Genomic DNA, 23,042 nt, shown 5'->3' on the forward strand with positions numbered 1-23,042 from the left:
TCACTTTTTGTCTTCGTTAAAGTCTTAAGTAACATTAGATAAACTCATCTGAAAAGAAAAGCACTTGCCACATTCAAATATGTGTATACAACCATCAGGAACCATGAGTAGCTATTGATAGTCGGATGTTCTGCAAACACTTGTCAACATTGCAAATACTCCAATGTAGATTTACCAGATCCGGCAGTGCCATTCAATAAATTCAACATCACATAGTTGTACCAATATACACATCTATAGCTATAATCAGATAATGTTACAATATTTACCCACCGCCGATATAGGCAGGGTTCTCGAAAATTGGATATATAAGCTAAACCTTAATTGGTTTCAAAGAGTTCAAGACCATTTTTTGTCTTGCAAACTATTGTCTTCCTTTTCCGCTAACCAATGCACTGTCAAATATTTAAATAGATAAGCACATGAAAGCTACATTTTATTTTCTAGAGTTTCTTATTGCTTTGTATATATATTTTCGTACCTCCAAATACATAAACAAACATAATTGTCTTTTGAATGAAGAGAAAGATGCATTAAAACCTACTAAAATGTTTCTTGCAGATGTTGCAAGACTGACTTGCACACGCGTCTGAGGAATTATAGGGTATAATAAACTGGATTTTTATAATTAAATACGTTAGAGCATAAGAGTAACAATTATTGTTTAATCGGAAATATTAAATCTTTTAGTTCAGTGGTCCATTTCACTAAAGTTTACGAAACTTCGTAAGTCTCAAAATCGCCAACGTTATATTTCACTCAAGTTATACTTCACTAAACGTAAGTTTAAGGGATTTACTACAGGGACCCCTCGTAAAGTTACGTCTAGTAAACACCGCGAGTAAACATAACCTTCAAATATAACAGATCGGCGAGATCTGCTTGTTATCTGTTGACAAGGGGCAGTCTTCAGTGAACGACTCTTTTCAGAGCCATCAGTAGAAAAAGGGCGGTCTGCCTACATGTCTCATTCTTAGGTAGGGGAGAGCGGGGAGTGTTCGCCCTATTTTTTTCTGACCAGCCTAGCGATGTCAATTTTATGGTTAGGGATGACCTGATTAGCCCATGTGAAAGCCCTATGTCTTAGCTATATACGACCACAATCCCAGAACTATAGGCCTTACAATAGCAACAGGATAGAGCAAACAAAAAAGTTTTGCAAAGTGGCGAACTTGCCCCATATGGTGGGGTAAGTTCACCCTAATCACAAAAAAGGTTTAAACATTGCGTAACAATAACATATTCCATGCAAACATTTAGCAAGAGTATACAGCCCATTCATTCTCTTCTGGGGAGTCACTAAATTTGTTGCAGGGGTCGGGTCAGGGTAAAATGTATGTAGGGGTCCAAAGTGAGCTTAAACGTATCATGTTTACAACTTCAGGGAGATTATGGATTCGGACATAAACGGTGGTATGAGTAATACTGATACCACATTACTTTAAAAAACATGCTTTTCAGTAATTTTACCTTGTTTAATGGTATAAATATCAATATTTTGCATAATACGCTGATGGGGCAGGTCCGCCCTCCAGTTTGTAAGTCCGCCCGGGGAAGATATAGGGCGAACATGCCCCATCCTCAAAAGGGCGAACGTGCCCCTTGTGCACATTTTTGAATTTTCTTTAGGGTATGTAAAATACAAATCGAATAAGTAGTTTATAACTGCATTAAATCTTTAACAAATCCCATATGTTCCAAATACATATTTCCATTAAAACCACCTGTATTTATGTATCAATGATAATACAACATTATTAATGCAAGAAAAAATTACGTTTTGGTGTAATTTTTTTGTTTTGGCTGCAGTTCGATGAACACGTCCTTATATGTCGCTTAGATAATATGAGAAGTTTATAATGACCTATGTCAACTAATTTTGCCATCACCAAATTCCCCGATAGCCATAGTGCTGAGAAACATGGGGTGGGCGAACCTGCCCCTAGGGCGAACACTCCCCGCTCTCCCCTACTTTGTCCTGAAGAAGTCAGAGCTACTCCTGACGAAAGCTTAACAACTTTTCCGACGCGACGGCGAACCCGCTAAAAATTAGCGGGCTCGTAACTAATTGTTACGTCTAGTATTGGGTATTCGTAACTTTGCGAACAGTTACTTGAGTTACGAAGGCTTAAAAGTTAGTGAAATGGACCCCAGGTTTACTAGTTTGAACAGGGAAAAATCGCGCTTTTAGACAAACGGTGGAATAAAATGTAATACCTGAAAAATTGCAGTTAAATGGTTTGTTTTTCATCTAGGGTAAATGTTGAACTTACAAATAAAATATTAAATGATCAAAGTTCACAGATAGTAAATAATGGTAAGCCAATAGTATGTATATTCAAAATATACCTTCGTAAGTAATAGGGATTCAAGAGAAATGGAAGTGTGTCGATTTCAATCTCAAAGGACCTGAATTACTCTTCTGTCGTTGACTATAAATAATTTCCCCTTACCCAATGAAATGGATTGTTCTTTTTAACTCACAAAGTAACAATACATTTCATTGGCCACTCATCAACCAATCATGACGAGTGACTGAATAATATCTTAAATCTGGGTCACTTTTAGAACTTATGATTTCTTTCGGTATATTGTGCTTCATTTAGGGTGTGAATGCGTCGGGCAGTGAGTGCTTGAATTGTAAGTGAAATAAGATTAACTCCAATCCGCGTCAACAAATAAATTTAATACGAGTTAATAGAAACGTAATATCATATTTTGATATCAATCTTGGACAAAAAGGGCATTTATTAAATGTGTTTATTGTCTGTAAAAGGGTTATATTACCAACAGTATTTACGTTTCAGCTTTAATGTGTTTAAGGGGGTACTACACCCCTTGATAAGTAATGTGACTATTTTTGCATTTTCTCAAAAAATAATAACACACTGGTAACAAAAGTTATGTATATTATAGGGCAAGGAATCCAGGTACTACACTGGAATTTCAGTGACTCAAGATAAGCGGTACATTATTTATGATAAGAAAAGAGGTACCACTAGAATGTACTTCATTTCTTAACATAATAATGATGAACCACTTGTCTTGAATCACTGAAATTGCAGTGAAGTAATTGGATTACTTGCCCCTATAATACACATAACTTTTGTTACCAGTGTGTTATCATTTTTTTTTAGAATAATTCAAAAATGAACACAAATTTATCAAGGGGTGTAGTACCCCCTTAAATGAATACCGGTAGTTGACAATTCGCCGTACCGGATTAAATACCATAGCACTCATGACCTGTGTATGTCTGCAATTATAGATTGAATACAATGGCGCTCTTTTCAAAGATACTAATATTACAGGTGCGAGTGATCAGCATGATATGAAGATTTTATAGAATTACGATCCAGGTCTTGTTCTTGATAATCTATGTACAATAGAGTAGAACGGCGTAACGTCTTGTGCAGATGATGCAGTGATGTAACATCTGGGCGCCAACCTGTCAGCTTTATCGTAACGATAACAGCTGTTGTAAATGTATTGATATGTTTTGACATTAAAAAAACGCGTCTAATGCACTCCCCTGCGGGGCTTGTGCATTAGACACATCAACATCTCAGTATGCGTGCATTATTTCGTACAATTTCACTCCCAACAAAGAGATCTATATCATGTATTGAGCCAATCAGAGATATGGTATGAACAGTCGGAAACTCACTTGTACAATTTTTAGTATTTTTCATTTTGTCTTTACATTGACTTTTCTTGTTTTCCACTGGCTGGTTATTGTTTGTTGTTGGTATTGTAGTTTTGTGCGTTTAGATCAATTTTTTGCATAAGCGCCTTAAATCACCTTTATGTATGTATGTATGTAAGCGAAGTGCTCAGAGATGAAAAAGCTCAATTTTGATTGGTTACTCAGATTAAGATTAGCATCAATTCATGGAATGAACCAATCAAGGTTGCTGTAAGAAAAACACTAAATTCTTTTTGGCATGTGTTATTACAGGTATACCTTATTTCCCAAGACACTATTATGTCGCAATTCAAATAATGTTATCAAAATAATCTCTGCCTCACTTTGATCATGGATTGTATTATCACCAGAACATAATGAACATTGGTTTCAAACGAACACACTGGATTGAATGCTTTCAATTGGAAATCAACTAAAACATTTCTTGATATGTTTTATCATTGAGATCATTTTCTTTAACAACGCTTTATCGCAAACTGATTACAACATGAGATAAAAACTGAAATTTGAGACAAGTGTGAAAAAAACAGGACTAAGAAACAAAAACTGGAGTGACCGCTACGTCTTTTGTGTCTTTTTCCCCATACAAACGGGACTTACCTAAAGGGCATTTTGATCTGGTTCATCTAGTATATCATTTACACTTGTGCCAGTAATCACTTGTCGTGATATTGAGCTATCTGTCAATAGGGACTATGTGTAGCGTTTTTCTATCTGCTGTAATTTAGATCCAAATCAATTGGCGCATTTCGCCTTGTTCAACTTTGTGGTCTTACCAGATCCAGTTTGTTTTTAATTTTGCAGAATGTTATATAACGGTCAACTGTTCAATCGATGACCGCGTTTCATTTTGCGATGGAATACGTAATGTAGTATGTTATCACATTAAATTCCTCTCTTCAAGTTTGGAACTAGAACCAGTGGCGCCCCCTCCCCCAGAATTTTGTTGGGGGCATGAGGGGCAAAGTGAATTGTGAGGGTCAACCAATTTTGCGTATAGTTGCCACAAAAGGTGGAATTTTTCGTACTTTTGACTGGAGGAATTTCCTCCAACCACGCCCTTCTGCCATGACTGGAACTATATTGGGAGTTAAATTTTGATTTGGAACCAAAATAACAATTTTGGGTTTGCCTAAAAACACCACTTGCCATGCTACCAAATGTAAAACTTTAAACTCCATAACTAAGCAAATTAATATTGTAATACTTCTTTTAGCATTGTCATAGATATTTCTTCAAGAATGAGATACAAAAGTAGAAGATTAACGTTATTTTGATTTACAAGAAATGCTTAAGCTATGTCCACATTACAAGTTTCCATTCGCATGCAATTATTAATGCGTAAGCAAAGAAAACGCAAGTCCTGAATCTTTTTCCCTTTCATAATGTCAAAATAATCATAAAAATAAGTCCCTCAGAGGTAACTATATATTTTGTGTGAAAATCTTGCATTCTGGGCATTCAGATAATAGGTTAACTGACCTACAAAATGGCGCTTTCATTGATGCTATTCCATTTGAATACCATACCCCTGTGGTAGATTTTCAGAAAAGTCTTCCACAGAGGGAGAATGCTTTTTAAATGTAATGACTAGGGTTAGTTATATTGAAACCCATTCCCCCCACTGTATACGGCTTTATCTATATCTTCTACAATTGGAGTGAGTATTTCAAATAGAAGTTACTAAACAAAATTGTCTATTTTATTTGAAACCAAAACTCCATCTTAATCTTCCACAGGGGGAATGTGGACCTTAAACGGAATAGCACATTTTAAAGATACTACTGTAAGTGTAAGTAATAGAGCTCTGATCACTGATAGTCAATATAGATTGTTGTATCTGCTCATTGCTGGAATTATCGCAAATTTACTTTGTAAAGATCGAGTCTATCACCTTAAATTCAATATTTGATTAGTCTTTTCCACAGGCATTTTATTACTGTTCAAATTGAAATTTACTTAAAAACCCACAGAATGGAAAACATATTTACCTTTCATTGTGTGTGTGTTTAATGCTTGTTTCTTACTGCCATGTCGCTTGCCGCTGAGCGGCGTGACGCGCGCATTGCAGACAAACGGACACAATAACGGCTTGTCATGGCTGATATGTCCTGCCACCTGCTACTGCGTCAAACATGTTAAACGGCAGGAAAGTCTTAACAGGGCCATAACCTTTATTACCTAGATTACTTAAATAACCTGATTTAGGGATCTGAGTTTGATACAAAGACATGGTGCAAAATTGTGTCACTAAATGTAATTACTACTATAACATACTACCCATTCCAGAAAAATACAGCATTACTTTTTTGGGATTGAAATAATATTATCCTGTTTTGCCAAATGATACATAGCTAATATTTACAATTACAATCCTAATACTTTAGTTAGTCCTAACTGGGAATAAAAGTACAATTTTAATATTTGGCCAATTTTTAGGGTGTTTTTCGTATGCTGTGACAACCAAGCCAAAAGACTTGTACTAAGACTAATTTGAGTTTATGCATTCAAACTTTTGGAAAAGACGTGTTTCATTCTTACAACCAATCAATTTAATTAAAGGAACACACAAAAAATGAAAATTAGGGCTCTTTTTTTCTTCAAGAAATTAGTAAAATAGTAAACTGTTTCTTTTATCTCTAGTTAGTACTAAATGAATGATTAGGATTGAGCTCTGTTTCATTTGGCAGAACTTGATAATATTCTAATCCCAAAACATCAGTGCTGTATTTTTATGGAATTGGGTGTAGTACTTAAATTTCCGTTCTTAATAAAAAGTTATTTTGATGAGCTTCTCCTACGTAACCGAATATTTTGTGGTACATAAAATCAATTTTGGTCGCCTTTTCATGACTGCAATTTATGACAGTGTGGACTTTGTGCAATGTTGTCAGTAATGTTAACTGATATTGCCGGGCTTAAGGTTTGGGGTTACAAGTGACATCTCGATAGATTCGAACATTTCAGATAGCTTCATTGGTAAAGGCGATATACTCTGGTGCCCGAGTGCTAGAGTTCAAGCCCCCGCAGTTTCTATTCTTTTTTCGTGGATAAAATGAGTCAATTTGAAATTCCTCTGTCCTAATTGTCACGGTTTACCCGTACCAAACAGATTCTGGCTGCGATGGTCGTTATATTTGTAGGTTAACTAGGGTTCTCCGTTATAAGATGCTACATAGTTTATATGGCTTGTCTTGGGTCGAAGTAGTCAGCAACATTTAAACACTAATGATTAACTGAGGATGTTCATTTTAAACGCTTTAACATGTTAACAATACTCTCCAAAATCAAATGTTAATAGAATAACACTATTTTAGTAACACTTTTTAAACACGTTCGTTAAACCATTACAATGTGTTCAAATATTAACATTTGTGTTTATATTTTAACACACAATTGTTATATTTTAACATCAATGTTAATACATTAACGGTTTAACATGTTTAAAAAGTGTTACTCAAATAGTGTTAATCTATTAACACTTGTGTTTGTAGTGAGCAGGCTATATATTGTTTGGAGTGGGTCTTTTAAACGCTTTAACATGTTAACAATACCCTCCAAAATCAAATGTTAATAGAATAACACTATTTTAGTAACACCTTTTAAACACGTTCGTTAAACCATTACAATGTGTTCAAATATTAACATTTGTGTTTATATTTTAACACACAATTGTTATATTTTAACATCAATGTTAATACATTAACGGTTTAACATGTTTAAAAAGTGTTACTCAAATAGTGTTAATCTATTAACACTTGTTTTTGTAGTGAGCAGGCTATATATTGTTTGGAGTGGGTCTTTTACAGAATCCTGAGTAGGTTAGTAAATCAGTTAGGACTCTGGACAACCAATTCTTTAGAAATGCATAGTCGCGCTAAAAGTCGATCGATACATGTTAAAATCAGCACAATTCAGAGATACACCTTTTTGCTATGAAATTTATTTTCTCGGTCAAATATAGAGCAATATTTTTTTCTTCAGTAATGTCAGTTAAAGACATAGTGCTTGGATATACATTTTTTTTAAAAATCCTGGTGTTAAAATTCAAGCATCATATTTTGTCTTTTAGTGTGATATTTTTGATTTTATAGGCCTTTAGTTCGCCCGCGAGCTTTTTATGGAATTCATTTTTTAGCGTCTCAAACTAATATAGTTTGCTAAAGAAAGATATTTCCCACCTCTGTAAAGCACATCGTGTGGGTCTTTATATTATAGTTTTGTCAGAATTTCCGTTTTTATTTTACCCTTTTTCCCTTCATGCTCCGAAAATGTCAAACTCAGTACTTTATTTCGAGAGCAACCAGCAGAAATAATCGATATTTCAATTGTTGTCAACCAGGTCCCTTTTCCATTGAAAACCAGGATTGCCTGACCAGCGATTTGGTTGCCCAAATCCCCAATTCTGGTAAATGAGGTGAATTTTGGAAATTTGCTCCCGTGATAGCCTGCAATTTCAATTTATAGGGGCTATGGATTCCATGATTATGAAAACCATTTTGTCTGTTTGTTTGTTTGTTTATTTACGTAGGATGAGGTCCATGGGAAAATCCACTGTCCAAACCTAGAAAAATTCGCGTGTTATTAGAGGGGATTTTAATTTTCTGTCCCTCCTATCTCCAGGTGAATTTTGAATGACCCCCCTCCCATCGCGGGTTGGCATTTTCATTACACCCTTCAGACTTGCGTTCGGGTTTGTGTAGGCCTATTTGTCATAATTTAGCGCTATAGGATCTACTTTCTAAATGTATAGCTATAGCCGTGCTATATAAATATTATAAGGTACCGGTATGTAATATTATGTAGGCCTATGGGGGTGGGGTGGGTTCTCAACACATTTTAACCATGACTTACAATGCAAGGCTCATTGTTGCCATAAATGATTTTTCCTTTAGGTCATTATAATAGGTTGTTATAAACTTCCATGTTTAACCTTGTATTGTTTTGGCTGCTCCATTATGACTTTCGGTGGGTTTAAGCAAATTCAAACAAACACAAACAAAAGGCATTATACCCAGTCACCTTCATGACAATTGAAACACTAGGTAATTTCTTTGCTATATTGAAGTTCTGGCAACACTGTATCCAGGCCGGGCACCCAGAGATATCGATCCACAATGCTAGTATTAGCCTAAGATTTCACGCGTGGATTTGAAAATTTTTCAGCTGGTAGTCAAAAATTATGGAATCAAAACGGAAATTCTGACAAAACTATGATATATCGCTCACGGTGATGTGCGTTAGAAAGTTGGGAAAAATCCTTCTTTAGCGAACTATATTACTTTGAAAAGCTAAAAGGTTGATCCAAAAAAAGGCTCGCGGGCAGAGTTGAAGCCTATCAAAATCAAAAATCTTACACTAAATGACTGAATTTCACGACTAAGTTTAACACTAAGATTTGAAAAAAAAAATACAGTATCAAGCATTACAGTTTTCCTGACATTTACTGAAAAAATGAAAATTATTGCTTTTCATTTGGCCGAGAAAAAAATTTTACACTGAAAAGGTGTAACTCAAAATTTTGTTCATTTGAATACCAAATTCGATCGTTTGTATTGCCTTATTAAATGACTGAGTGAGCCTTGCAGAACAATAACAATCGGTTGTCCAGCGTCCTAACTGAAATCCTCATCAAGAAGGATGACGGTAGTTGACATGATTTATAGAAGTGTTGTCCAAATGTTTTGTAAATCTGAATTGGAAACACAAAGGGCCTGACACGCTGCAAAGTAGATTCAATAAAATTACACTACACAAAATCTGACACTTGAAACGGACTATTGTATTAAGTATAAAGATAATTTGTGACATTTTTACGATCCTATCCAGTATCAGACCCATGACAGCACCCCTGAGCTAACGAAAGATGTGAATATCAGTGTATGGTCTTGTTATGACAGCAATTCTCGCTATTCGCAATAAGGGCGCCGCCAGCGGTTTGCGATGTAATCGTGATGTATCATGGGAAAAGGTCGACATCCAAGTCCGCGCAATACGAATATTACCATGCTATTACATAGGAACACGTGACAATATTTTTTAGTTTGTCAAAATAAAGGTGTTACACGCGAATCGATACTCAATAATACTTAATAATGTGATTTGAAATGTGCACAATTAATTTTTTCTCTATCGATTTGCGTGTAATACCGTTATATTGACAAACTAAAAATATTGTCACATGTTCCTATGTAATAGCATGGTAATATTCGTATTGCGCGGACTTGATGTCGACCTTTTCCCATGATACATCACGATTTTCCCATGATACATCACGATTACATCGCAAACCGCTGGCGGCGCCCTTATTGCGAATAGCGAGAATTGCAACGAAACAAAATCATTATCGTCTCATCGCTGATCAAGGTGACCCAAATCATTCCATAAACCATTCCATGGGATGCGCAGTTTGAGATCGGCGCAAACCCATATTGACCTACATTATCCACCGCAGCCTAGGATTATTAAACATTTATAATTTGCACTACCTAGAATGACTCATTACTATATGGTAACACAGATTTATTATGTCGTTGCCTATTGTGTCCCATTGATGATGACCCTTTATATTGTGTTACCTAGGCAACAACATATTAATGGGGAATGCAAACTATTCACCATTAGAATATTGTTATGACAGATAAAATAATAATTGAGACCATTCTCATTAAAATCGGACCATCTAACCGGAAAAATATGGTGTTCTATGTGTGACCTGCTACCACGAAATGAGCGTAAAGTCGCAAGTTGGTAGTTTCAAGACATTCTGGCTGACCTGTACAAGCCATAAGTATGGCCCCATTCACAAAGTACATACAGGCATACCACTGGCTTGAACAGGTGCGCTACAAATTAAGAACACCAACTCAGCAGCCAGGATGTCTCGAAACTACCAACTTGTGACTTTATTCTCATTTCGTGGTCACATTTAAATACATTTTTAACTTTCCCTTTGACCGATTGTTAAACCGATACGTTTGCAAGTCTCATGATGAATATTCAAATGGATTTAATTTAATACACAAAATCAAAGCTCATTCATCAGGTGATAAATATTATCCAGATATCATCCTCACTACACCTGACTTAACTATTTCAACATGAAAGAAAGTCATAATGCGTGCCATCGCATATTTTCCTAAGGGTGCGTGCTGCCTGGCATGTTTAGTAGCATAACATTCTACGTAATGTCATATTTCCGGGATACGATATAGAGAATTTTAGCCACGGGGTTAACAGGCACTTAAACTGTAAAGTGGCGTTCTGGTAATGCACGTCGAATTATTTGTGTGCTGGTCATAGGCTTCAACATTAAAAGTCCATGTTTTGATATATTTTCTCAAGATATTAAGAGCTATCACAAGAACCACTGAACCAATACTAGACTTGTTTGTACTCATTTTAAAGCATTTTTTATGTTGATTCCAAATAAGGTCATGCAAATGTACAATTCTGATATTTTCGGAATTTTTAAAGACAATTTGGAACTTATCGTCTGCAGGCGACACCGAATAGAGAGGGTTATCAATGAAAACCAAGATTGTATGTTATGAATGTCATTAAATTACACTTAAATTGGTATAAATTGAGACCAATTACTATAGTATTGTGCTAAAACATGCCAATATTGTAATGCAATAAATTGCGCGCAAATTGTATATAATCTAGTTGAAACTCAAGAAAAGATCTCGATAACCTGGGTCGACAATATTAGATAAGGCATAAGTGATTGTTTACTAGTTTATGGACTAAAGTAACAGTTTAAATGAATTATGGTTCAAATTTTAAATTTGATTTAAATCATTTTAAGTGAATGTAGGTAGGGTGCATCCAATAATATGGAAATCAAAAACTGCATGTGTAAATGCACATCAATGCAACCTGATAACAAGGCCATATTAAAAATAATGGAATAACATCGGATTTTATTAGGTTGGTCTTAACCCTGAATTTGTGGAAATTGTTTGGCCTCGCAATTTTTTTAATTAATTTTCAAAACTAGGAAAGTTTTTTATTTGTTTCAATAATGATCAACTTTGAGAAATATTGAAAACGCCCAATTTGGTAAAAAAAATCATAAAAAGCGGAGCTACCATGGCAACGTTGACAAATTTGAGCGTAAATATCCGCAGTGCTCAAACTGTCACCGGGTTCAAATCCCTTCTCAAAACATACCTTTTCTCATGATGTTGCTTTTGCTTGTTTTGTTTTGTTTTCTGTGTTTCTGCGCTTTGTATCCTCTGGCATTAGGCGCATTATAAATGCCGTGTTACTTACTTACTTACTAAGCGCGCGGTGATCACCTCGACTCGCCAATTACAGACGTGGAATGACCCATATACTCCCATTTCAACTCATTGGCTATTATACTAAACCAGTTTTAGAAGGTCTGTTTGAGACTTATAAATAAATAAATAAACGCTTTTTTTTAAACGCTGATTTTACGTTTTTCAGCAGCGCCCTCTATTTTCACACAAATGTGGGATAGGTCGTTTTTATATTCAGTTATCATTAGAATCCACAACATGCTCATCTACCAGGGCACAGTTCTTTAACCCCAATACATTTGTATATTCATTGAATGACGTTTGAAAATTTGGGTACAAAAACTTATACTCTGCAACTTGAGGTCAAATTTTGCAATATGATTGTTTAATTGAGCATATTGAACTATGCCACTGGAATGAGGCCATCGTGGTCCATAGTGTATTGACGACTTACCATCTACATCGTACACGGTGAATAAAAGTTTGAGTTTGTCGATCGGTGCTCCTTGCGTAAGAAGTCTTAGACCCGTCTTCAGCTCATCTAATGTAATGCTACCGCTTCCATCGGCATCAAAATACGCAAATAACCGTTCCGCAAAGAACGACTGAAAAGAGAGAAAATGATTATGCAAATTAACAAATAAAAGCGATCTTACATTCAAGAAAAAATGCGATCATAAAAATAATAGTGATATGACCTCTGCGTACAAATTAAAATATGAGCTTCTTTGTGAGCTATCGAAAGGGGTATAACCAGTAAATTAATAGCACCAGTTCCATGTTTCAAAATGTGTGCGTTGAACAACATTATATTTATGTTCAAAGTAGCTCATAATATGCTTGCCTTTGTAAAATGCAAAACGAAAATTAGTAATTTTCCGAAAATAGTTAGTCAAGTGGGTCGAAATAATTAGTCTTCTATTAAAAACGGCACAGGACTAATTTCATGATATTGTCGACTAATGACGGACTAATTAAAGTTTGGTCATTACGAATGCAGGACAAATGATAATTCTTGACTAATTCGTTCAGTGTTGATTGACTAATGGCGCTTCGTCAATACGAACAGGTTTGACTGATATCACGCACTCGACTAATTGCAAGACTAATTAATTGTCGAAATACTAACTTCGTCCAGACAAAACGGGTTTCCAACTCAACACAGCGGGGCCAGCGGGAAAGTTCTGTGCCAGGCAAAATTTGGAGGTAAGCTTTCGTGATTTTTTTCTCCAGAATTACACTTAAAAAATTGTTTTAACAAGTACACATGGAACATAAATTAAAGGTGTACATTTTATTATATATTACACTCGCGGTCGTGGCTTTAACTCAGATTTTAGTCCCATTGTTGGAGGTAATTCGAGTCGTCGTGGCTCATGCTGCATATTGTCATGATTATGGGGCTTAAGGGCTGGGGTATGAACGTTTGGACAGTATTTATTTTGGGACATCAGAGCACATCAGACATATCGAATTGCATTCTGAATACGAAGAATGTCATTCTGATATCAAATAATTTTGATTTTTTGAAATTCGCAATTTAATACACATTTTATGGCAAATCATTAAAATTGATATTTTTGATATTTAACAGTACTTGAAGTAAACTTTATAAATCTGATGATTTATACTTAAAGTGTATGTAGGTGGGATGAAAAGCCGACGATCAATTGAAAATTTTGACCTTTCGTATTGAAGATATAGATTTTTTTCCAAAACACCAAAAAATAGGTCTTTTTGGCAAAAAAAATCCATATCTTCAATATGAAAGGTCAAAATTTTCAATTGATCGTCGGCTTTTCCTCCCTGCTACATACACTTTAAGAATATATCATTAGATTTATATAATTTACTTCGAGGACTGTTATATATCAAAATTTGAAAAATATCAAATTTTTATAATTTGTCATAAAATTTGTATTATATTGTGATTTTCAAAAATGAAAATTATTTGATATCAGAAAGACATGCTTCGTATTCAGAATGCAAATCGATAGGTCTGAGGTGCTCTCATGTCCTACAAAAAATACTGTCGAAACGCAATAAACGCTCATTTTAGATCCCTTAAGCTTATGTAAATTATCAGCAGACGACTCGTTCCACGACGGTCGTCTCTTTGACATTGTGAATGTAAGTTTTATGCAAGTCATCTGCCATTGTCTGTGTTGCCAGGAATGTAGTTAAAATCTTAAAATTAAATCTGTGGCCATTTTATAGAAAATAGAAAGCATTGGCATTGCATGATTATGTATTCATGTCAATCATGACATGAATACTACTGTTTTTGGATTTTAATTCCTGAACGCGTACTCGAGAGTCTTGAGTTGACGCGCACACGCACACCACGACCTTGAAAATGTACGCTCGCGTCAGAGACCATTGCGTATACGCTGCAGGCACTCGTTCACGAATTAAGACTAATTATAATGCCTTTGACTTGTTGATAATTAGTCAAGAGACTAAAAAAGACTAACCAAGAGACTAATACAAGACTAATCGATTTTAGTGTATGACTAATTACGGACTAATTAATTTTGTGCTAGACTAATCATTTTCTGGATTAGTCAAATAAGACATAAGCTGAAGGACTAATTAATATTAGTCAATTCAAGAACTAATGACTAGTTATTTCTTAGTCAAATAAGACATAGCAAATGACTATTTTTTTAGTCAATTGACCAACTTTCGTTTTCAGTGATATGAACGACGGAAGACAACATTGAAAACAATAGGGTTGATACGTATAGGAGGTTTTGACAAAAACAGTTCAAGGGTGGGTATGTACCTCTGTTCTGCAGCTGATGAATTAGCTGTTACCCCCCGTTATTCCAAAGGACCGTTAATCCAAAGGGTCGTTATTCCGAAGACTTGTTATTCCAAAGGCTCATTACTCCGAAGTGGGAGTTACAAGCTTTAGGAGTATTGACTCTTCTGATCCGAATAACGTATCTTGGTGTAAATGAGGAATATTAGGGACCGATCGTTATTTACGGCAGGGGGGGGGAATGGGTGTTTTGGCAAAAATATCGACAATAAATTTCGTGTTCCCCCCCCTCGCGTCCGCTCAAAATTTTCGCGTTCCCCTTGTTTTCCCAATTTTCTCCATTTAAAATTTAACAATCCCCCACCTGGTTCAACTAAAAATTTCAGGTTTCCCCCTCAAGACCACACAAAAATTTCGTGATCCCCCCTAAATTTACCCATCCCCCCGCCATAAATAACGATCACTCCCTAATGACCATTCAGAGTAATGAACCTTTTGAGTAATGGTTCTTTGAAATAGCGGTCCTTCGGAATAATGATCTGTTCCAGAATTGGCTTATATGTTAGAGCTCTAAGTCTCGAAGGCTAAGGTTAAATTCATACTTCAGTTGTTTGAGATAAATATTACGATAAAAATTACGATAAAAAACGTAAGGGTTGTTGAACAGTTTTCAATTGTTTTCTTAGAACAACTTCCATGATAAATAAAAGGACAACGTCCATTCTTAAAACTTGATGGTTGTGATAATGGAAACGTTGACAAGGTCATCATCAGCTATCAAGTCCAGAAAATGATGACAAAACTACTTGTAACAAAGTGTTAATTGTGACATGTCACAATCAACTTCGTGTAAAGTGAGATGTGTAATCTTTGGAATCAAGATAAATGACCGAGGTTGACATTTTTTTCGCTATTCATCTTGATATCGTGCATGGCTTTATCTTGAAATATTTGCATCATGTTGTATGATTTGATTAACTATTTTAACTAATAAATCGTTATCGTGGATATCATCAGAATCGTCGAAGGTGGGTGGTGATTTTTTCATATTCTGTTAATAATAATACACTTTTAAAAACAATAATGTGTCAAAATAATTTTTAGTTGCATTGTTTCAGCTGTTTTGATATGAGACACAAAAATGTGTAAAACAATGGCTTCACTTTTTACCGCGTTTTTGTTCAAACGACATCTAAACAAAACATTAAACAACTTATCTTATGATTAATTATTGGAATTATGTTTATGTGTCTTGTGTGATAGTTTCTTGTTTTCCTTGTTTATTTTTTTTTCTGACTTATCAAAGGGGTGTCAATGCTGACCTTATTGACCTTTCGACTATAATGTTGTATATATTATACCAATGTATTTAATGAGTTTTTTTTATCGTTTTTGATTATTATAGAATAAAACATTAATTGAATTGAGTGAATGGGCTATTCCATTTAAAATCCACACTACCCCTGTGGAAGATTTAGCTAATGTCTTCTACGGGGGGAGTATGAGTTTTGAATACAATCGACAATTGGGAAACTTCCATTTGAAATACTCACTCCAGTTGTGGAAGATATAGGTAAAGCAATAATACAGGTGGAGTGTAAGTTTCAAAATAATTAACCCTGACCAATTACATTTGAAAAACATACTCCCCCTATGGAACATTTTTCCAAAATCCACAGGGGTAGTGTGGATTTCAACTGGAATAGCCCAATGCTCAATTTGCTCTATACTTTTGGCTTTATAATATTTCCCTACAAATGTCATTTTGACAGTATTAGACTCATTAGACAACGAAAATACGTTAATTAAACATCAAAGATACCGCGTATTTGTCATTTTGTCTCTTGGTTGGGTAGCATTGACCCAAATATTTCAAATTTGCGTCATCAAATCATAAATTAGCGGTATGGTAGTAATCCACTGAAATGTCGGGTATTTAATTAAGAACCATTGACATTTACCTTGCTGTTTTTAGATACAAAATTAGACAAAACCCATAAACAAAATATCTTATACTTGCACAGTATATTAACAACACAAATCTTAAATTCCCGACTTTAACAGTATCTTTCGACTATATTAATAAATACGTATATGGTCCTGTGTCACAACCTGGGGTACCTTTGTGTTACATGAAATGGTTCAAACATTTTACCTACACATCTCATTTGAAGTGGTTCATCCTCCTGAGAATTTTGACACCTTTTTTTTAATGGAAATCGGTTAAAAAATGAGAGAGTGCGGGCTAAATTAATCACAAAATAGGGAGGATGTAACCCCACCTCTTTTTCCCACATTTACAATCATTCTGAGCAAGAATTGGTCTTTTAAATGAACTTCTGTATTTATTTACTTGGTTTAGATGTCTGGGGGTTTATTTAGACATTTTTTTACTAGATTCCAATTTTTAATAGGGGTTTTAACCCCCCCTAATCCTCAGCCACCCTTGCCACATTTCATGCCAAACGTCATAAGAAAATAATTAAAAAATATTTTAAAACAGGATAAAAACATGAGTAATATAGAATAAATTAGCCTCAATTTAAGACCTAATTGAATCTTCTAAGTGAAGGAATACTCAAGAGACAGTGTTTTGAAATCCAAACTGCACATCAAAATGTAACAAAACCACCTTTTTGGGTACCCCAGTATATGACATAGGATCATATATAAATACGCACGTGACCACCATCACACTGCCATAACAACTTGCAGACAGTAATTCTCGAAGTGACCTTCTACACAGCGGGTGGCCTTCCTGTACATTTGAAAGTGTAAAGGCACGAGGCGGTAAACAATACGAGACTACTGTGCAGCAAAAATGTCTGTTTTGTTCAACTTTGTGAATTACATGTATATTGTAAACGTTTCCGTCGATATTTTTTTTTCTGTCGGCAAATACTTTGTTTTTGATAACATGTTACAAATTCGAAATCCCCAATGTGTAATAATTTTGGTACTCAATTGATATTTAAATTTGACGATATTCATCTACAGAGTTCCTATCTATTTCTGCATAGTGGTCAATGGCATGAGGTCTTGGTATGTCGTGCCAATGGTCACTTGCGTATTTATAAATACGTATTTATAAATACAGTCGAAGCATACTGTTTAATAACCCACCAGACACGCGGGTACTTCTAAAATTATATCCACCAATCAGGAAAGGTGTTAAATCGACATCATTATACTGGGAATGCTCAGGTACACCTACAGGTACACCTACATTATAAAGATGTAGTTGTGTCAGTATCGGTCGGTATTATACGAAGTCTTTTAGTTTTGTTTTATTACATATGCAAAGTTTATATTGTTTTTAAACAAAATTATAAAAATCGAAGGTTTTGGTGTGAGTTCGAGCTACTCGTAAATCAATTCATCAGTTTGCAATAAAGTGATACAAATCCTGCAGCAGCCTGTGGGTGTAAGACCTTTGTTAATTTAAAAATAACAGAAATTATTATAATTCTTGGAATTGCATACTCACTCTGGATAGGTCTGAGATAAACTAAAGAGTACAAGCCTATATTGTAATTATTCTGTATAAAGTACGATTGTACCAGTACAATTCCAAGTACATTACATGTTAAATATGTGTGACCGGATTTGATCATATGATCTTGATCCAAAATTTGAGTTAAATTGCTCAATGTATTAAAGAAGCAAAAATCAAAATTAAAGATACAAGTTCTATTCGCTACTTGCACGGTTCAAGATTATGCACTATGTGCGGGAGAGCCTCGAACTGGCAGCATACATGAAAGGAAGAATTATGTAACCTTACACAGAACGTTATGACTAGTTCAATTCCCATTCATGTATGCTGCCAGTTCGAGGCTCTCCCACACATAGTGCATAATGGCGGAACTGTGCAAGTAGCGAATTGTCGCTTAAAATTTGCCCATACAACACTACACATGATTTCGTTACTAAATTTTGCGATAAATCACTTGCTTTATTGCTCATACAATCTAAACGAAACATCTCTCATGCATACTATTTTACAGTGATAATGAGTAAAATATGGACTTTCTGTTGACCAGATTGACAGATTTTTTTGGGGGGCGGGGTGGGGGGATCGTGTCATGATCTTTGACACGACATCCAACTTGTCTTGTGTTTCTTCGTTGTTTAATGTATAATATGATTTGCCTTTGTCAACAAAGCATAAATGAAAATCATCGTTGATGATGCATGTGGGCGGTTTTAGCAGTCGTAAGATTTTTTAAATTTCAAAATAACCGTAAGGCAAAAAAGAAAGACGCGAACACTAAATGAAGAAGTTAGGTTCAAGAGGATCGAAACTCAAAATAAAATAATTAATATAATTTTTGGAATTGTATAACGACTAAAAAGCACTTAAGTTTTAAATTAAAAATACAAGCATATACATTGTATATGCATGGATGTAAATAACATCGATGGCCAATAGTCTAAACACGGCTATAATAATATTATACGCCAAACCTTGGACGTCCAAGATTATCTCTTCAACTTTCAAGATTGCATCTTGGACGTCCAAAGGTTATAGTGTATATTGTAAGGCATGTTTTAGCCTCTTTGCCATATCTATTTAATTATGATCCAGAGGTTAAACAATTGAGTACGTTTCTCTTGTTTAAGATGATTGGCTGTTTGTGCTATTTGGCACTATGATTCATCGATTAAAATTCCATCTTGAAAGTCCAAGACGAGGCGTATAATCTTCCATTCTCATGCTTTTTTATAAGTCCCGGGACGCGCATCCATAACAGACAGTGTCTTCGCAGCACTCGAATCCGCATCCAAGAATGATCACGTAGTGCGCAGTGGCGTAATTAGGGTTGGTAGCGACTCATAATCAGAAGGTTGCGGGTTCGAGCCCCGGCGACCCCATCGTGTTGTGCCCTTGAGTAAGGCACTTTATCTCGATTAATCCTCTCCACCCAGGTGTGAAATGGGGAGCTGTTATGAATACTGTCCATTGAGCGCCGCCCAAAGGTATGAGCATGCCCTGGGCATTGTATGGCAGCTGACATATTCTAACGACGGCGGAATAAATGTAAAGCGCTTTGGTACATGTTCAGATGTGAAAGGCGCTGTATAAATACCAACATTTAGCGCCCGAGGCAAGAAACAAAATTGGCGCCCCTACCTCCCCCACCCACCCGAGAATCTTAAACGCGGTCGCGGGGGTTTATTTTAATAATACGACATTATGAAATTGCAATCATGTTCATGCATGCCAAATGGTAGGTTCAATATTTTTAAGTGAGGCCGATTTGGCGCTCTCCCAGTAGTAGCGCCCGGGCCACCGTCCCCTTGCCCCCCCCCTCCCCCTATAGTTACGCCACTGATAGTGCGTTACAATGCGTGTGCGTGTATGACGGTCATGCCACGATGTCGTCTGCGCAAACAATAGGAGATCATACTGAAATGCATCCCAGTAATGCGTTTTAATGTGAATCCTGTGTGGCGTCACCCACTTAATGCATAATGATATGCCATTCAGTATTTTAGAATGAAAATTTATATTATTGTTGATGAAAGTCTTTTTGACGCAAACTGTCCATTTACACTCTTTTCTGACCTTTTAAAAATGAAAAGGTGCCATTAAACCTTGCAGGCTTTTTTTCACAACTTCTTGACATAATTTAAGACAATGTAAAGAAATTCTTTTAAAGGGATTTGTTCGTGTTAGATGGACTCTGACAAGAGTCAGCAATATAAATATTGCATTGCCATGATTGCTGGGCATTTTCAATTTAAAATCCACACTATCCCTGTGGAAGCTTTTGGAAATATCTTCCACAGGGGGAGTATGAATATCAAATGGAATGCTCCATTTAAGTGTCATATAACCTCGGATAAAGATTCAACCCGAATTTCCCACAGAGGGAGGGTGAGTTTCAAATCGATTTGGGTAATGTACTAATTTTTTTTTGGCCTTCTGAGCATCTCCTCATTCAAATGTGTTGTTTTGCTGTTATTGTATTGTTGTATTTTGAATGAAATAAAGATTGATTGATTGATTGATTGAATTCCATTTGAAATTCATACTCCCCCTGTAGTGGAAGATATTTCCAAAATCTTCTACAGCGGGAATGTGGCCTTTAAATGGATTATCCCATTCAAACAGGTTAAAGCCAAATATTGCCTGAATTAGTCATTCCATATGAAGACCTGAGCGCAAGAAGACCGTAAGTCCACTTGGCCCCTCAACGTGTATACATTAAAGTTACGTACAGTTTCTTAGGGTTTTATAATGTTTAATGCATGTTCCAGGGTGAAAACATCATAAAAGGTTGTGAAAGATTTGTTTTGGTCCCTGAAGATGTATAAGACATTACCAAACTATACGAAACTATACGCAACTTCAGTGTATACATGTTGAGGGGCCAAGTGGACTTACGGTCTTCTTGCGCTCAGGTCTTCATATTCACAGAACCGCAAGACATATGAAGCTGAAAGATGATTTTTGAAGTTCTTAGATCCTCGATCTACAATAATTAATCATAATTCTAAAATCGTTTCATTATTTTCCCTACAATCACAGCCTGGGTTAAAAACTTCTTTTCTCCCCCCCCCTTTTTTTTGGTCAAAAAAACACGTTTTTTACACATATATTGGTTTGAAATAAAAGTAATCGAAACGTTTTAAACAAGGCCCTAGACATTTCAACAACATTTAATTTTTAAATGTTGTGAAAAGGTTATTGTAAAATAGTTTTGTTGCTGTTGTTGTTGTTGTTGTTGTTTGCAAGCAAACGTTTAAAACAATATTTTGCCATTAGTTACAATACATTAAAATGTTTAGCAGCAACTTGAAAAAGACATTTTAAAAAGAAACATTTTCAGGCAACCATTTCTAACCTATTGCATATGTTTTCAAAAACGTTTTATGTTTGCTGGGATACAGTTAAACATCGCTTTAACATTAGCAAAGTCAAAGGTCAGTACAAAAACAATCAAACAAATAATTATTCCAAACAAAACAATGCTGTATCTTGTTAGTCTCATCATGAATGTCAAATTGACATCACCTATAGATCTAGCTCAAATAATCAATCCATAATACATTTATTAAGTAACTTGATATATAGTTACATTATACCTGACTGTATTGATCTCGGATATTCCATAACATATGAATATAGGGTTGCTTTACTGGGGTTCGCGTCAACAGCAACTATCTCAATACGGATAAAGTTGTAAGCTACTGAAGGGCAAGAAAACACAGCAACGACTTATACGATCCGTAATAATAGTAAATTGGAATAAAATGCATGTTACTAAAACTAAAGCAATAAAAGTATGTAAAATACGGTGCCAATGAAAGAGTATGCATGCTATTTGTTTCATAGTCTGTAATGTCACGTGGCTATTTTTGTGTCATGATTTGCATGATAATCAAACTACTTCATGTGTTTATTTTTCTAACTGCAATACAAAACGGTTGGAAAGGCAAAAAGATATTGAAATGGTGGACCTATAATTAGAGAATGAAGGTATTGTTTTTAGCCCCTGGAGTGCATTTATCGTCTCATATAACACGGGCAACATCATTATTTTAAGTAAAACAACGAGGCGAAGTGGTGTTGAAACATCACGTGATGTTTGGTAAGAAATAGTCATTTTTGATATCTCAAATTGATGCAATAAATGTATTTGAATAAAGTGAATTAAAAATGACTAAAATGTATAATCTGCGATTGCGATATTTGAGGGCATTTTACGTTGAAAAAACAAATGCGAAGAAGAGTTTTACGTGTTTTTATTTACGTTGTCGTGCTGTGTTTGCTCTATCTATATTACATAATATAATTGTAAACAAAATTCAAATATACGAGTTTTATATTATATTTACTGAAGCTTGACAAGCAACGTCAGATGTCACTACGGTTTATTTAATGTCAATCAGTTTGCTTAGACCTAAGTCAAAATTTGGAATATCACGTTGCATAATAAATTGATTCTACACTCTTAGAAATATTTTACTCAACTTGAGTAAAAAGGTCACAACTCAACAAAATGAGTAAAACATTACTCAAATTGAGTAAATAATACCCAACACTGAGCTCATGTTAATAGATATTACCCTTAATGTTGGGTAATATTTATCAATATGAGCTCAATGTGAGTTGTTGAGTTGTGACCTGTATAAGCTCAAATGTTGAGTATTTTTTACTCAACTGTTGAGTTGTGACCTTTTTACTCAATGTTGAGTAAACTATTTTTTGCAGTGAAGGACTTAAAAACAAATATCCGCTTTAACAAATCTTAGAATTAGAGCATGCAAAAAGGTCATATCTTTAATAGCTGCCCTA

At 35.2% G+C, this 23,042-nt stretch overlaps 1 protein-coding gene across 1 annotated transcript in view; it reads right to left on the bottom strand.

Moving 5' to 3' along the window:
- The window catches only part of LOC140141855 (NADPH oxidase 5-like), a 201,293-nt gene that overhangs the window by 77,214 nt on the left and 101,037 nt on the right, over window positions 1–23,042 (bottom strand). Inside the window, 1 exon segment of the mRNA XM_072163726.1 lies at window positions 12,428–12,578. Within this exon segment, the coding sequence (XP_072019827.1) occupies window positions 12,428–12,578 (151 nt within the window).

This window comes from Amphiura filiformis, chromosome 20, assembly GCF_039555335.1.
Source record: "Amphiura filiformis chromosome 20, Afil_fr2py, whole genome shotgun sequence".
NCBI classification, from domain to species: domain Eukaryota; kingdom Metazoa; phylum Echinodermata; class Ophiuroidea; order Amphilepidida; family Amphiuridae; genus Amphiura; species Amphiura filiformis.